The 17,370-nt window shown below is 45.5% G+C and overlaps 2 protein-coding genes and 1 gene segment (V, D, J or C); 2 read left to right on the top strand and 1 right to left on the bottom strand.

Moving 5' to 3' along the window:
- LOC133996245 (immunoglobulin kappa light chain-like) overlaps positions 1-17,370 on the top strand; it is a 630,565-nt gene that overhangs the window by 491,240 nt on the left and 121,955 nt on the right. The window lies entirely within an intron of this gene.
- LOC133996249 (Ig kappa chain V-III region MOPC 63-like) overlaps positions 1-17,370 on the bottom strand; it is a 630,498-nt gene that overhangs the window by 492,945 nt on the left and 120,183 nt on the right.
- Positions 1-17,370, top strand: part of LOC133996211 (glutamate receptor ionotropic, kainate 5-like) — an 88,938-nt gene that overhangs the window by 30,776 nt on the left and 40,792 nt on the right. Inside the window, 5 exon segments of the mRNA XM_062435790.1 lie at positions 676-854; positions 4,953-5,006; positions 13,882-13,914; positions 13,916-14,044; positions 15,849-16,001. Coding sequence (XP_062291774.1) covers positions 676-854; positions 4,953-5,006; positions 13,882-13,914; positions 13,916-14,044; positions 15,849-16,001 — 548 coding nt within the window.

Here is a 17,370-nt window from a genome sequence, read left to right as displayed (position 1 = left end):
TCTTTCCTCCCTCCTCCCTTCCTCCCTCCTTTCCTTCCTTCCTCCCTCCTTTCTTCCCTTCCTTCCTTCCTTCCTTCCTCCTTCTCTCTCTCTTTCTTTCCTCCCTCCTACCTTCCTTCCTTACTCCTTTCCATCCTTCTTCCTTCCTTCTTCCTTCCTTCTTCCTACCTTCTTCCTTCCTTCCTCCCTTCCTTCCTTTTCCTCCCTTCCTTCCTTCCTTCCTTCCTTCCTTCTCTTTCTTTCCTCCCTCCTCCCTTCCTCCCTTCCTTCTTTCCTTCCTTCCTTCCTTCCCTCCTCCCTTCCTTCCCTTCCTTCTTCCCTTCCTTCCCTCCTTCCTTCCTCCCTTCCTCCTTTCCTTCCTTCTTACTCCCTTCCTTCCTTCCTTGCCTTCCTTACTCCCTTCCTTCCTCCTTTCCTCCTTTCCTTCCTTCTTACTGCCTTCCTTCCTTCCTCCCTCCTTTCCTTCCTTCCTTCCCTCCCTCCTTTCCTTCCTTCCTTCCTTCCTTCCTCCTTTCCTTCCTTGACTCGAGGACAACAGGAGGGTTAAACACTTCTTGTGTCTTTAAGCTCCTGAATCAGGATTTTACCCCAAACACACGCTGAACTTTAACATCTTTAAAACGAACTCCATATTTGTGACATATAATCAACATATTTCTTGACTCCTCCCTCTAGGCCTGCTGCGATTGGAGGAGCTGGTCCGCCGCTTCCTCATCTCCAGGGAGACGCTGTCGGTTCGGATGCTGGACGACAGTCTGGACCCGACTCCGCTGCTGAAGGAGATCAGAGACGACAAAGTGGCGACCATCATCATCGATGCCAACGCCTCCATCTCCTACCACATCCTGAGGAAGGTCAGAGAGCTTCACCTCACTCACTAAACCTCTTTATGATCCGGCTGCAGTCATGTGATTCATCAAAGTTACTGAAGTACTTTTTACTAGATACTTTAGATGTACTTCATGCAGAACTTTTTAGATACAACAACAAACAAAAAATATAAGTTATATAATGTGAGAAATTACTGCTTTTCTTGGTTTTTGTCCTCGAGTCAAGGAAGGAAGGAAGGGAGGAAGGGAGGGAGGAAGGGAGGAAGGAAGGAAGGGAGGAAGGAAGGAAGGGAGAAAGAAGGATGGAAGGAAAGGAAAGGAGGAAAGAAGGGGGAAAGGAGGAGGGAAGGAAGGAAGAACGAAGGAAAGGAGGGAGGAAGGAAAGAAGGAAGGGAGGAAGGAAAGATGGAGGGAGGGAGGAAAGAAGGAAACAAGGGAGGGAGGGAGAACAGAAGGAAGGAAGGAAGGAATGGAGGAAAGAAGGAACAGTCAAAACAGACGGAGTCTATTTGACCCGGGAGGACGACAGGAAGGTTTAACTGAATATTTTGTGGTTTTTTGGGCCGCTGACAAACAAGATGTCTTTTTAAAAATGTTTCATAAACCAAACAATGGATTGATTAACCAAACAGGAATCTATAAATCTATTATAATCAGATTTTTAGCGGTTTTCCACCAGCAGCTGCAGATTATCACAGAGCTCTAACATCAGAATAAACGGTTCCTCTCTTCAAGCAGCAGCTCAGTGAAGGCGGTTATTTATTTATTTATTTATTTATTTATTTATTTATTTATTTATTATAAGCAGCGTCGTGTTGCTGCTGACGAGATGAAACCTGTCAGCATGTGTCTGCTTCACTTTAGCAGCTGACAGTGATTGACTGATCGATCACATCCTACCTTCACTCTGAGGTAATTATTCATCAGAGCGGCGCGTCGGCAGGTCGCGGCCCATTAAAGGAGACTTCCTGAGATGAAACCTCTGAAAGGAAACTTCCTGAGACCAAACCTCTGAAAGGAAACTTCCTGAGACTTCCTGACACCAAACCTCTGAAAGGGAACTTCCTGAGATGAAACCTCTGAAAGGAAACTTCCTGAGACTTCCTGACACCAAACCTCTGAAAGGAAACTTCCTGAGACCAAACCTCTGAGAGGAAACTTCCTGACACCAAACCTCTGAAAGGAAACTTCCTGAGACCAAACCTCTGAGAGGAAACTTCCTGAGACCAAACCTCTGAAAGGAAACTTCCTGAGATGAAACCTCTGAAAGGAGACTTCCTGAGACGAAACCTCTGAAAGGAAACTTCCTGATACCAAACCTCTGAAAGGAAACTTCCTGAGATGAAACCTCTGAAAGGAGACTTCCTGAGACCAAACCTCTGAAAGGAAACTTCCTGAGATGAAACCTCTGAAAGGAAACTTCCTGAGACCAAACCTCTGAAAGGAAACTTCCTGAGATGAAACCTCTGAAAGGAAACTTCCTGACACCAAACCTCTGAAAGGAAACTTCCTGAGACCAAACCTCTGAAAGGAAACTTCCTGAGACCAAACCTCTGAAAGGAAACTTCCTGAGATGAAACCTCTGAAAGGAAACTTCCTGAGGGTTTGTTTACAAGTCGGGTTAAAAAGTAAAGAAGAAAAACCTCTGAAACACTTTCTGAATATCAGGTTATTCTCACTTTCTACACAATATTTTAGTTTAGTTAAGTTTAAGGAAGGGAGGGAGGAAGGAAAGAAAGGAAGGAAGGAAGGAAGGGGGAGGGAAGGAAGCAATGGAGGAGGGAAGGAAGGAAGGAGGGAAGAGAAGGTAAGAGGGAAGAGAAGGAAGAGGAGGAAGGCAAGGAGGAAGAAGGGGAGGAAGGAAGGAAGGAAGGAAGGGAGGGAGGTGGGAAGAAGAGGAAGGAGGGAAGGAGGGAAAGAGGGGAGGAGGGGAGGAAGAGAAGGAAGGAAGGAGGGAAGAGAGGGAAGGAAGGAAGGGAGGGAAGAGAGGGAAGAGAAGGAAGGAAGGAGGGAAGGAAGGAAGGGAGGAGGGAAGGAAAGAGGGGAGGAGGAGAGGAAGGGAGGGAAGAGGGAAGAGAGGGAAGGAAAGAGGGGAGGAAGAAGGAAGAGAAGGAAGGACGGAGGGAGGGAGGGAAGGAAGGAAGGAAGGAAGGAAGGAGGGAAGGGAGGAAGGAAATATGGAATGAAGGAAGGAAGGAGGGCCGAATTGGACTCCTCGGATGGCCGCTTCTGGCCTGCGGGACTCATGTTTGACAGCCCTGATTTAGAGCATGTGAGGGTTAAATAATCTTTATAAATAAATCATCTATATTTATTTATTCATGTTAATACAGCAAACAGCAGCATTAACAACACAGACTGCTAATTAACTAACGAGCTGTGTATCACAGCTGAGGGATTCTTCTTCTTCTTCTTCTTCTTCTTCTTCTTCTTCTTCTTCTTCTTCTTCTTCTTCTTCTTCTTCTTCTTCTTCTTCTGCTTTAATACAAACACAGTAATTAAAGCTTCTGTGTTTATGGGTCAATGAGGTTTATATTAGCGTCCATGTTGTTTTGCTGCTCTTAATGTTTATGGGTCAATGAGGTGGTTTTGTCTCCATGTGGTTTAGTTTAAATTTAAAGGGTTAAAATGTGAAAATAAACGTATGAATAACTTGCACACATCCTTTTTTTGTGGACCCAGCATCAAATTTCTGCTTTTAATCCATTTAGAGAGAATATATTAGAGGATTATGGCAAAAATGTCTAAGTGGTGTAACCATAAAAACTTTGTACCAAATAATTCAACTTGCTTAAAAACAGTAAATTCTCAATAAAACACCATATCAACTAGTTTGGCATGATCTTACATTATAACTTTATATTAAATAAAGGTAATGGAATACAATTGTTCTAATGTTACAAGGAAGGAGGGAGGGAAGGAGGGAAGGAAGGACGGAAGGGAGGAAGGAAATATGGAGGGAGGGAAGGGAGGAAGGAAATATGGGAGGAAGGAAGGAAGGAGGGAAGGAGGGAAGGAAGGAAGGAGAGAAGGGAAGGAAGGACAGAAGAGAAAGGAGGGAAGGAAGGAAGGAAGGAAGGAAGGAAGGAAGGAGGGAAGGAAGAGGAAGGAAATATGGAAAGAAAGAGGTAAGGAAGGGAGGAAGGAAATATGGAAGGAAGGAAGTAAGGAGAGAAGAGAAGGAGGGAAGGAGGGAAGGAAATATGGAAGGTAGGAAGGAAGGAAGAGAAGAGAAGGGAAGGAGGGAAGAGAAAGAAGGAAGGAAAGAAGGAGGTAAGGAAGGGAGGAAGGGAGGAAGAAAGGAAGGAGGGAGGGAGGGAGGGAGAGAAGGGAAGGAAGGAAGGAAATATGGGAGGAAGGAGGGAAGGAAGGAAGAGAAGGAGGGAGGGAAATATGGAAGGACCATCAGACTTCCTGCTCCTCTGTTTCTCTCTGAAACAGCTTTATTATTTCTTTTCTTCTTCTGTGGTGTTTCCAGAGAGTAGAACAGGACCTTCAGACTTCAGGCTCTGATTCGCGGCCAAAACGAGCCGACAGACTTTTTACAGCCTCGGACTAAATCTAGCAGCGGTTGCCAGGTTGTGATTTCACTCTCTGGGTAACCTTGTGGGGGGTCTAGGGTTGGGGTTTTTGGGGGTGGGGGGGGGGTAAAAGCTCTCAGTGAGTCTGCCAGGCAGGCGGGAGGTTAATGGTGAGAGAAGAAGACAGCAGGTTAAAGCAGAGAATCAGAGATCATAGTAGAATTTCCTCGATGATGGAAAAAAAATCATAATCATGATTATTAAAATGATTGATTTTAACTTTAGAAACATGCTGAATTTATCGGCTTAATTAAATTTCTCTCCCAGCAGCCTTTTATCTGCAACACACAGCAGAACATGTGCAGAGATATTAGTGCAGAGTTAAGATGATGATAGTTCACACATCACATCCTGGTTTATAATAATTTGTAAACTCAGCATCGTCTGACGCAGGCTGGAAAATGTTCACTTTTATTTTTATTTACAGTTAAAAACATTGAGGATGAGTTCTTTCTGTATCAAAGCACTGACTCTTTCTTTCCTCTTCCTCTTCCTCTTCCTCTTCCTCTTCCTCTTCCCTCTCTCCTCTGCTGACTTCCAGGCCAGTGAGCTCGGCATGACGTCGGCTTTCTACAAATACATCCTGACCACCATGGTAAGATTTAAAGCTTCTTCTTCTTTCCCTTTATTTAGGTTTCTCTTCCGTCCGTCTGTCTTCATTTATTCTCCCGTTTCTTTCTTCCTTTTCTTTTCTCTTCCCTAAACTTTTCTTCCTCTCACTCCTCCTTTTCTTCATCATCTTCTTCTCATCTTCTTTCTTTCGTTTCCTTTTCTTAAACATCTTCGTCTTCCTTTCATTTACTTCTTCCTTCCCTCTTTCTTTTTACCTTTTCTTTTTTCTCTCTTTCCTTCTTCTTTTCCTTCTCTTTCTCCCTCTCTCACCTCATTTCCTTCACGTTTTCTTTCCATTCTTCTTCTTACCTTCCGTCCTCGTCACCTTTCCCTTATCTTCTCTAACCTTCTTCCTCTTGTCCTCCTTTCTTTCTTTCCGTTGAATCTTCTCATCATTTCCTGTCCTTTTTTTCACTTTTTGATTTTTTTCTTCCCTTACTTTTACTTTCTCTCCTCTCCTTCTCTTTCGTCTTTTTCTTTTCTTCTTTCTTTCCAAAACCACTTTGTCTTCTTCTGTCTTTTGCTCATCTTCCTTTTTAACTTTCTTTCTTTTGTTTCTCCTCATCCTTTCAGCACCTTATTGTTTTCGGGTGTTCAGTGTTTAACCTTCCTGTCGTCCTCCCGGGTCAAATTGACCCCGTCTGTTTTGACTGTTTCTTCCTTCCTTCCTTCCATCTTTCCTTCCATCTTTCCTTCCTTCCTTCCTTCCTTCCTTCCTTCCTTGACTCGAGGACAACAGGAGCTTGTTCATATACTTCTCTTTTCCACCCATCACTCTTCCCTCTCTTCTTCATCAGAGTTGCAGCTTTTAAAGCTTCTCCATTGTTTGTTTTCATGATGATTTCTTCGTCCGCTGTCGTTAGAAAAGACTCACCTGGACAATAACTCGCCTTTATCATCTCCTTGTCTCCTCGTCTCTAAACGCCGTCGTGTCGCCGCCGTTAACGGAGCCGCTCACAAGGACGCGTCACGCCTCGTTCACCAGTCAAGGACGAAACAGCCGTTCTCTCCCCTCCGTCCCTCCATCCTTCCCTCCCTCCATACCTCCAACCTTCCACCCCTCCACCCCTCCATCCCTCCCTCCATACCCCTCCATCCTTCCAACCCTCCATCCCTCCCTCCATACCCCTCCATCCTTCCAACCCTCCATCCCTCCATCCCTCCATCCCTCCTTTCTCTCTGCACCTGAACTCTGGATAACCACCCAAAGTAAAATGATTGCTCCGCTTCAACTCATCCACACACCTGCAGAGCTGCGTTGGACGAACCTTTAACTAGAATGAAACACAGGAAGAGTCTTAACCCTCCTGTTGTCTTCCCACCAACCACGGCACACACTTTGACTCTTTATAAAGCATAAGCAGACCTTAGTAGCCAACTTATTCCAACCTATCACATGTTTTACATCTATTTTTGTTCAGTAAGCCTCATTTTTGAGTTCTCTCAGGTCAAAATGGACCTGAGAGAACAGGAGCGTTAAATGTATTAAGCACTGATACCTTTAACCCTACTGCTTATCAGTCCTGGCTTTACTGTAATGACTGTTTAAGGAGTTTAAAGGTGTTTGAGATGAGATAATGGGTGAGATACTGAACCCCGAATTGCCCCTGAAAGGTTTGTGAATGTTAGCAGGATGGTGAATCAGTCTGAAGCAGTGGTGGTCTAAAGGTTACAGAGGTGAGCTTGTGATTGGAGGGGTTGTCGGTTCAATCCCCCCGACCAGCAGGATAAGTCTGGGTGGGGGAAGTGAGGAAGCAGCACTTCCTACTTACTGGCTTCCTGATTGGTGCCTTTGTGCAAGACCCTAACTGTGGTTGTACTGGGAGTGTAACTGTGTGCATGTAATCAGGGCTCTATTGATAGAGGGTGAAATTTGGTAAATGTATGAAAAGAGCTTTGAGTAGTGGGAAGACTATAACAGCAGAGTCTGATTATGAATGTCCTGAAGAAACTTTTATCTGCCTAAATACCAAGAGGACACACATGTGGTTGTTTGGACCATGATTCATTTTCCTGGTAGAACTTTATAATGCAGCCTTGTTGTTAGTCAGAAGCTCACAGAGAGCATTTCCTCTACAGGAGAACCAACCAGGGAGCCATTTAACCAGCAGAATTACACCTTAAAACACCCCTAAATATAACCGTTATTATCTCATTGTTTGTTTTGCAGTAGATGCCTCAGATGGCAGCACCTGCAGTTACCTAGCAACCAAAAAGTAGGTACCTAGTACCCCCCCCCCCCTGTGTTTATGAAGAGAACACAAACGGCGTCTTTAACCTTTGTGTCGTCCTCCCGGGTCCCGACTATTTTGACTTTGTCCTTCTTTCCTTCCCTCCTTCCTTCTTTCCTTCCCTCCTTCCTTCCTTCCTTCCTTCCGTCTGTCCTTCCTCCTTCCTTCTCTCTTTCTTTCCTTCCTCTCTCTTTCCTCCCTTCCTTCTTTCCTTCCTCCATCCCCCTTCCTTCTCTCCTCTGTCCTTCTTTCCTCCCTCCCTCCTACCTTCCTTCCTCCCTCTTTTCCTTCCTTCCTCCCTCCTTTCCTTCTTTCCTTCCTTCCTCCCTCCTTTCCTCCCTCCCTCCTACCTTCCTTCCTTCCTTCTTTCCTTCCTCCATCCCCCTTCCTTCTCTCCTCTGTCCTTCTTTCCTCCCTTCCTCCTCCCTTCCTCCCTTCCTCCCTTCCTTCCTTCCTTCCTCCTTCCTCCCTTCCTTCCTTCCTTGATTCGAGGACACTAGGAGGGTTAATCTAATTAATCAATAATCAATCAATCGTTCCTGACAGTTGAGGTGCAGATGGTTTTTACTCTCGGGGGGAAACGATGCGTCAATGAGCGTAAATGTAATGAAGTTAATCTAATGTTTGGTTTGACCCTCGTTAGCCAGACTGTCACTGCTCTGCTGTTTGTGGAGCGTCACCTCCTTTAATTTAGTCCTGACAGCTTCATCAACACTATTATTACATCTTCATATTTATATTTCACTAATGAGACGATGTGGAAGAGAAACTAATGAGACACATGAATGTAAATCTGTGCTGTAAACAAATAAAGTGGAGAAACTTTCTAAATAAGCTTTGATTTTTAAGTTTTGTCCCTCATGACAGATTTTACTTTACTACAAATTGACCCCGTCTGTTTTGACTGGGAGGAAGGAAGGAAGGGAGGAAAGGAAAGAAGGAAGGAAGTAGGAAGAAAAGGAGGGAGGGTGGAAAGAAGGGAGGAAAGGAAAGATGGATGGATGGATGGAAGGAAGGAAGGAAGGATAGGAGAGAGGAAGGAAGGAAGAAAAGGAGGGAGGGAGGAAGGAAAGGAAGGAAGGAAGGAAGGAAGGATAGGAGAGAGGAAGGAAGGAAGAAAAGGAGGGAGGGAGGAAGGAAAGGAAGGAAGGAAGGAAGGAAGTAAAGAAGGAAGGAAGGAGGAAAGACAGACGGAAGGAAGGAAGGAAGTAAGGAAGGAGGGAGGAAAGAAGGAAAAGTAAAAACGGACGGGGTCAATTTGACCCGTGAGGACGACACGAAGGTTAATTAATAAAATGTCAGGAACTAGCCAAACATTACGTCATAATTTCCCAGAATAAAAGGATCATCAGTTGTCTGGTTTTGTCCGCACAGTCTAAAACCTAAAAATACTCTGTTTAGTATCATTTATGACAAAGAATCACATTAAATCATCACATTTCAGAGACTGTTACGATCTTCAGATTCAGACGTTTTCTTCAGTATCTTCTATGAAACAAGTGATTGTCTCATCTGTTTCCATGGTTACAGCGAAAACAGGAAGTAAACAAATATGCTTTAACATGTGAGACATTGAGACTTTCAGCGTTGGTTTATCTTCAATAACTCCAGACTTTATACGTCAGTGCAGGATGAAGCTGGACAGAAAACTAATGAGGTTGAAGTCTCGGGGACGGTCTCGTCAAATAACCGAGAGGTGGAGGAGGAGGGGGAGGGGGGGTAATGAGTGAGCCACTGATCAATAACCTTATCAGACCTCTGTGGATATATGACGGCCATGTTCTCCCTAACAGAGCAACACAGAGGTCTAAATCTTTCTTATTGCTCTTTGAAACCGACACAGTCGTGCTGTCGCCTCCAGCGCCGATCCGACCTTGTTCCTCATTCTGATTCTTCACGGACGGACAACGAGCTAAAGCGTCGGGCGTAAATCTGCCGCAGCACCGTCGTCCTTCTGGGAGGCCGTCGCAGTGTTTCCTGGCTCCCGCTCGGCTCCGTCTCCTCCAGCCAGCTGCTCTTTGTCACAGCTGGCAGGACCTCCAGTCTGACAGCATGCTTGGCTGTAGATGAAATTGATTTGGCAACTGGGTTAGCAGCAGCGGCAGCGGCGGCTTAGTGACGACGTTCATGGTTCAGGAAATGAGTCTCTAACTAATTTTGGGTTTGAATGAAGTAAAAATATAAACTTGATTTCCTGGAACAGCTGAAGAATCTAATTTAACCTTTGTGTCGTCCTCCCGGGTCAAATTGACCCCGTCTGTTTTGACTGTTCCTTCTTTCCTCCCTTCCTTCCTTCCGTCTGTCCTTCCTCCCTCCTTCTTTCCTTCCTTCCCTCCTTCCATCTGTCCTTCCTCCCTCCTTCCTTCCTTCCTTCTTTCCTTCCCTCCTTCCTTCCTTCGGTCTGTCCTTCCTCCCTCCCTCCCTCCCTCCTTCTCTCTCTTTCCTTCCCTCCTTCCTTCCTTCGGTCTGTCCTTCCTCCCTCCCTCCCTCCCTCCTTCTCTCTCTTTCCTTCCTCTCTCTTTCCTCCCTTCCTTTTTCCTTCCTCCATCCCCCTTTCTTCCTTCCTTCTTTCCTCCCCCCTACCTTCCTCCCTCCTTCTTTCCTTCCTTCCCTCCTTCCATCTGTCCTTCCTCCCTCTTTCCTTCCTTCCCTCCTTCTTCCTTTCTTTCCTCCCTCCCTTCTTTCCTCCCTCCTTTTGTTCCTTCCTTACTCCCTCCTTTCCTCCCTTCTTCCTTCCTTCCTTCCTTCCTTCCATCCCTCCTCCCTTTTCTCCCTCCCTTCCTCCCTCCTTCCCTCCTTTCCTTCCTCCCTCCTTCTCTCTTTGTTTCCTCTCCCTACCTTCCTCCCTTCCTTCTTTCCTCTGTCCTTCCCTCCTCCCTTCCTCTTTTTCTTTCTCCCTCCCTCCTTCCTTCTTTCCTCCCTCATGGTTCAGTAAATGAGTGCCAATGAGATTGAGGAGAGAATAAATGAACCTCACACTCAGGTTGATCTGAACAGCTGGACAGCAAAGGTCTGAATATTCCCAGGATGTTTGATTAGAGCTCAGCAGTGATGGAGGTAAAACATTAAACCCTCCATGTCCTCCTCCAGACTCTGAGCCAGCAGACAAACGCTGATGATGACAGTTCGTCCGTCCAACACTCACACCCGCAGTGACAACTACTAACACAGTTCTTGTTTCCTAAAAGGGGGAAAATTGTGCTTTTTGTAGTTTTCTGTTATTTACATAATGGTATGATGATGTTGGATTTCTCTGCTAAACCTGAGGTGAAGCCTGCAAGTCAAAAGTCAGGATTTCAATCTGCTCTGAAAGTGAAGTTTGCAAAGGTTTTTTCTACGTCACCATAAAAATGCTGTAGCCTTGGTTGCTAAGGTGGTTGCTAAGGTGTTTCGACTCTCATATATATATAGCCTGATATTCCCACCATCATCTGTTTTTATAGCTGCCTTTTAAATCGACTCTTGAACTTCCAAAAAAAGCAAAATATCTCTTAGACTATTCCACCTTTCTGCCTGTCCTTTCTAACTGAAGGAGACTTATTCTGCTTTTTTACAATTATCTCTTCTTTATAAAGTCTGAGATCAGATACCAGACATGGTGTAAGTTTTAAAACTAAAGATGAACGTATGTAAAAAAAAACAAAACCTTTACAAATATAATAACTGGAGCCGATAACATAATAATATACAAATATCGCTTTATTTAAGTTTCATTAATTGGATATATAATTTCACACTTCCATTGTATTATGTCATTGTTTCAGGACTTTTATTACATTATTGGCTTATAACCAGGCGAGGAGTTCCAGTCCTCTGAAATGATGCCAACGCGGAAGTAACTTAAAACTGCATTCTATCAAAAGGCCACCAGGGGGCGACCGTTTTGGTGTCAAAAGGACTTCCGTCTCTATACAAGTCAATGGAGAATTCACCAACTTCTCACTTGATTTCTAACCTCAGTAAACGTTTTCAAAATGTGTTTATGGTCTCAATCGCTAGTTTAAAGCCTTCTTCAATGCAGTATGATGTTCATTTGGGACATTTTGGCCTCCCTGATTTTATATGTGACGATAAAGCAGGGTATGCATTAGGGCGTGGCTACGTGGTGATTGACAGGTTGATTGGTTCACAGGTTCAGGAGGGTGCCTCATGCTCCTCCTGATGCCCATATAAGTAGAATCTTTGTTTTTATTTTTCCCAGCATGCACCTGAAATTTTCAAGATGGCGCTGCTCAGATCCGATACTATTGGCCTCCGAGCAGCAGTCCACAAACCAATGGGTGACGTCACGGATGTTACGTCCATTTCTTATATACAGTCTATGGTTATAACATTAAAAAAGGGAGAAATGATTATGTTATCAGCTGCTACAGAGTCTTAAAGAGACAGGAGCTAAGACAGCCTGTTAATAGACAGAGGCTGAACTGAGCGGCTGCATAAAGGACCAGTAGAAGATAAATAAGGAGTTTTTAACTGGAAATCATGCAAAGATATTCCAGTAGAGACACAGAATATTAATATAGAGAAACATGGAGATGTAAAGAGTTTGTTCTCTTTAATGAAACAACAAAACATACGGCAGCATAAACCAGAACAAAGTGCTCCGTCTTCCCACACAGACCGAGAACAAAGAGTTCATTAAATCACAAGAAGAAACATAAATGAGAAGAGAAAGGAGAGACAGAGATTTCTATGACATTATCTCTAAACATGATGAATCTTAATGTCCTAATGACACTCTGACCTTTCCTATAAGAGCTTCTGTCAACATAATCTGCTTCTGAACAAAAGAAACATCCAAACCTTAAGGTCACGTCCTGCAGGGTCGATCAGTTGACTTTGGTTCTTTTAGCTCAGCTGTAGACCCTCATGATGAGCTCCAACATTCATCCTACACACTGATCCTATACAGCACATAGGTCAGTCACATCACTTCATATTAATACACAGCTTTCACTTTATACAGTCTGCATCTGCAAAAGGCCTTAAATTAGATTATTTACCGCTTCAGCTGTTCAAGGAAATCAAGATCAGATGTAACAGGGAGACACCCTCCTTCATTGTTATGCTGTCAATCATTATTTGATGCCCCTCTCCCTTCATAACAACAACCCAAAGCAATATCAGGGTCACATGTCTGAAACTGGAAAAAATTTACCTGAACTAAAGAGATTTGGATGAAAATTTAAATATCAAAACTTGCACTTTCAGTTTCACATCTCTTTTTCGAATAAAGAAAACAGTCTGACCTCCATTAGCTCCATACACATCGTGTTTCTATCAGTGATTCAGGAGCAGAGACTGAAAGTGAGAGTAGAGACTTGAGACTACGGCCCTGTTTACAAGACAACGCTCGTGGGTGAAAACGACAAAATATTTAATCGGATGTGCTTTCGTTTAGACGGTGACGGCGTTTTTGAGGCTTAAAAACACAAAAAAGTGAAACCACCCTGCAGAGTGGAAATCTTAAAAACGTTCCCGTCTTAAGGGTAAAAACGCAAAAGTCTGCCTTAAATGCAGCGAAGTTTCTGCTGCGGTCTGAAGCTGTAACCTAGGTGACAGGACGCTCTTCCATGTGATGTCACGTACCGATCCTTCTGCTGATACCTGTCTGCTGCAAACCGGGCCGACAATGACAGAGGGTGGGGGAGAGAAGTGGAATCCGAGACAAAATGGTCAGTTTTTATTCGCTTCTTAGTCATGTAGAGGGAAGGGTTCTACACAGGTGCATGGACTTTGTGGTGTTGTGTGCATACAAAATTGAATTCCACAAACTGTTGCGTCACCGTATGCACGCAGATTTCCCCCCAAAAACGTTTGTCTAAACCGCAGAATAAAAAGTGAGAACGCAACGCCACTTTTGCGTTGTTTCTGCAGCATCGGTCTGATTCTGGTTTGTTTCTGAAGGAAAGGATAGAAGGAAGGGAGGAAGAAGGAAGGGAAAGGAGGAAGGAAGGAAGGAAAGAAAGAAGGAAGGTAGGGGGAGGAAATAAGGAAGGAGGGAGGGAGGAAAAGAGGAAGGAAGGAAGGAAAAAAATGAGGAAAGTAGGAAGGAAGGAAGGAAGGAAGGAAGGACGGAAGGCCGGAGGAAAGAAGGGAGGAAGGTAAGGGGGAGGAAAGAAGGACAGAGGAAAGAAGGAAGGAAGGAAGGTAGGAGGGAGGAAAGAAATAGAGAAGGAGGGAGAGAGGGAGGGAGGGAGGGAGGGAGGAAGGGAGGAAGGGAAGGAAGGAAGGAAGGGAGAAAGGAAGGAAGTAGGGAGGGAGGGAAGTTTGTTTCTGCAGCAGTAATAAAACGCAGCGTGACACCGACTCGCCTTCAACGACTATTTGAAGTTCTTTGAAAATTCAGCAGCGTTTGATGTCCATCTTTTTTTTTAACCTTTTTTTTCTCTCTGTTGCTCTGCATTTATAAAACAGAGCTTGACATTCTGCAGCCAGTAACAGAGCGAAGCCCACTCGTCTGTTTCTATCTTCCTCTTCCTTCTGCTTTTCTTTCATCTTTCACTCATTTCAGGATTTTCTTCCCGCTGTGACTTTGTTTCTGCTGCTGCTCTGAACTGACTGATAACAAACATGACAGAAGACTTCCTCCTCTTCCTCCTCTTCTTCCTCCTCTTCTGTCTGCAGGACTTCCCTCTGCTTCATTTGGACGACGTGGTGGGACGAGCAGTCCAACATTTTGGGTTTCTCCATGCTGAACTGCAGCCATCCGTTCTACCTGGAGTTCATCAGGAGCCTCAACCTGTCGTGGAAGGAAGGATGTGACATCAGCCCGTATCCCGGACCAGCGGTGAGACATAAACACACATATAACCCTCCTGTTTTCCTCAGGTCAAGGAAGGACAGGAGGAAGGAGGGAGGGAGGAAGGAAGGAATGAAAGGAGTAAGGAGGGAGGGAGGGGAGGGAGGGGAGGAATGAAAGGAGTAAGGAGGGAGGGAGGAAGGAAGGAAGGAAGGAAGGAAGGAAGGAAGGAAGGGAGGAAGGAAGGAAAGTAGTAAGGAGGAGGAAGGAAGGAAGGTAAGGAGGGAAGGAAGGAAGGGAGGAAGGAAGGAAGGAAATGAGTAAGGAGGGAGGGAGGAAGGAAAGCAGAGAGGAAGGAAAAAAAGGAAAGGAGTAAGGAGGGGAGTAAGGAGGAAGGAAGGAAAGGAGTAAGGAGGTAGGGAAGGAGGGAGGGAGGAAGGAAGGGAGGAAGGAAGGAAAGGAGTAGGGAGGGAGGGAAGAAAGGGAAAGGAGTAAGAAAGGAAAGGAGGGAGGAAGGAAAGGAAAGGAGGGAAGGGAAGGAGGGTAGGAAGGAAAGGAGGGAAATATAAATATAATTTAGGCACCGACTCGCCTGATATCATGGAGATACAGAGAAGGAAAGAAGGAAGGAAGGAAGGTAGGTAGCAGGGATGGAGAGAAGACTGTCTGATATCTGGAGATAAAGAGAAGGAAAGAAGGACAGAGGAAAGAAGGAAGGAAGGAAGGTAGCAGGGATGGAGAGAAGACTGTCTGATATCTGGAGATAAAGAGATAATTAAGTTGTGAGCAAACAGCTGCAGAGTGAGAGCTCCCAATATTTTTCCATCTCTATCTTCCCTCGTCTATCTTCCTCTCTTCAAACTGTAATTAGTTATCGTCATCCGGCCCTGAAACTATCGACTGGCAGTGAACTCCAATCACACTCAGTCATACATCCGTCTTTTCTTTATCAGCCGCCGACAGACTGAGCAGCTCTGCCTGCCGAACAATAGTCTGATTCCCTGAGAGTCGCTTTGACTGACAACTGACCAAACAGAGCAGAACGTCACTCTGATAGGAATCGCTGAGCCGTGTGAATAGTCTGATGATAGCAGAAGGAAGGAAAGGAGGGAGGAAGGGGAGGAAGGAAGGAAGGGAGGAATGAGCCGTATGAACGCCGCTGATAGCAGTAGGAAGGAAAGGAGGGAGGAATGAGCCGTATGAACGTCGCTGATAGCAGGAGAGCTTCAGTTTGGAAGGAGGGAAGGAATGATGGAAGGAAGGAAGGGAGGAATGAGCCGTATGAGCGCCGCTGATGGCAGAAGGAAGGAAAGGAGGGAGGAAGGAAGAAAGGAAGGAAGGGAGGAATGAGCCGCATAAACGCCGCAGATATCAGGAAGGAAGGAAAGTAGGGAGGAAGGAAGGAAGGAGGGAGGGAGGAAAGAAGGAAGGGATGAAGGTAGGGGGAGGAAAGAAAGAGAAAAGGAGAGAGGAAGGAAAGGAAGGAAGGAAGGAGGGAAAGAATGACGGAAGGTAGGAGGGAGGGAGGAAAGAAGGAAGGAATGACGGAGGAAAGAAGGTATGAAGGAAGGAAGGAATGATGGAAAAGAGGAAGAAGGAAGGAAAGGAGGAGGGAAGGAAGGAAAGGAAGGAGGAAGGAAGGAAAAGAGGGACAAAGGAAGGGACGAAAGGAAAGAAGGAAGGGAAGAAAGGAAAGGAAGGAAGGATGGATGAAAGAAGGAAGGAAGGAAAGGAAAGAAGGAAGGAGGACGGAGGTTATATATCAAACTGTCTGATTATAGATGTATTTCACAGTGCCGTTTAACCCTAACCCTAAATAACCTTAAACCTTATTGTGTTTTATGTGTTGAAGTTGTCGTCGGCTCTGATGTTCGACGCCATCCACGTGGTGGTGAGCGCCGTGCGAGAGCTGAACCGCAGTCAGGAGATCGGAGTGAAGCCGCTGAGCTGCAGCACGCCGCTCATCTGGCAACACGGGACGAGCCTCATGAACTACCTACGCATGGTAACCCTAAACCTACCCTAACCCGACGCATGGTAACCCTAAACCTATGGTAAACCTAAGGTAGCCCCAACCCACCCTAGCCCTAACCCTATGCATGGTAACCCTAGCCCTATGGTAACCCTAACACTAACCCTAAGGTAACCCTAACCCTAGCCCTAACCCTAAGGTAACCCTAACCCTATGGTAACCCTAACCCTAACCCTAAGGTAACCCTAACCCTTACCCTAAAGTAACCCTAAGGTAACCCTAACCCTAGCCCTATGGTAACTCTAACCCTAAGGTAACCCTAGCCCTAACCCTATGGTAACCCTAACCCTAACCCTATTGGTAACCCTAACCCTAGCCCTAACCCTATGTAACCCTAACCCTAAGGTAACCCCTAACCCTAGCCCTATGGTAACCCTAACCCTAAGGTAACCCTAACCCTAGCCCAAACCCCTAAGGTAACCCTAACCCTAGCCCTAACCCTAAGGTAACCCTAACCCTATGGTAACCCTAACCCTAACCCTAAGGTAACCCTAACCCTTACCCTAAAGTAACCCTAAGGTAACCCTATCCCTAGCCCTATGGTAACCCTAACCCTAAGGTAACCCTAACCCTAAGGTAACCCTAACCCTAGCCCAAACCCTAAGGTAACCCTAACCCTATGGTAACCCTAACCCTAAGGTAACCCTAAACCCTAGCCCTAAGGTAACCCTAACCCTAGCCCTAACCCTAAGGTAACCCTAAACCCTAGCCCTAACCCTAATGGTAACCCTAACCCTAGTCGTAACCCTAGCCCTAAACCCTATGGTAACCCTAACCCTATGGTTAGGGGTTACCATAGGGGTAAACCCTAATTGGAACATTTATTTCCTATGCTGTGCACACACACTTGCAGGGGAAATGACACCTATTTTTTTTTTAGGGGTTAGGCTTCTTTCCTTCTCCTTCCTTCCTTCCTTCCTTCCTTCCTTCCTTCCTTCCTTCCTTCCTTCCTTCCTTCCTTCCTTCCTTCCTCCCTCCCTTCCTCTCTTCCTCTTTTCCTCTGTCCTTCTTTCCTTCCTTCCTCCCTTCCTCTTTTCCTTTCTCCCTGCCTCTTTCCTTTTTTCCTCCCTCCCTCCGCCCTACCTTCCTTCCTTCCTCCCATTTTTCCTCTGTCGTTCTTTCCTTCCTTCCTCCCTCCTTTCCTTCCTTCTTCCTTCTTCCCTTCTTCCTTCTTCCTCCTTTCCTTCCTTCTTCCTCCCTCCTTCCTTCTTTCTTCCTTCCATCCTTCTTCCTCCCTTCCACCTTCTTTCCTTCCCCCCCTCCTTCCTTCCTCCCTTCCTCTTTTTCCTCTGTCCTTCTTTCCTTCCTTACTTCTTCTTCCCTTCCTTACTCCTTTCCTTCC

The sequence above is a fragment of the Scomber scombrus genome, chromosome 16 (genome assembly GCF_963691925.1).
Source record: "Scomber scombrus chromosome 16, fScoSco1.1, whole genome shotgun sequence".
Taxonomy (NCBI): Eukaryota; Metazoa; Chordata; class Actinopteri; order Scombriformes; family Scombridae; genus Scomber; species Scomber scombrus.
This window is presented reverse-complemented; position numbering and strand designations above follow the sequence as displayed.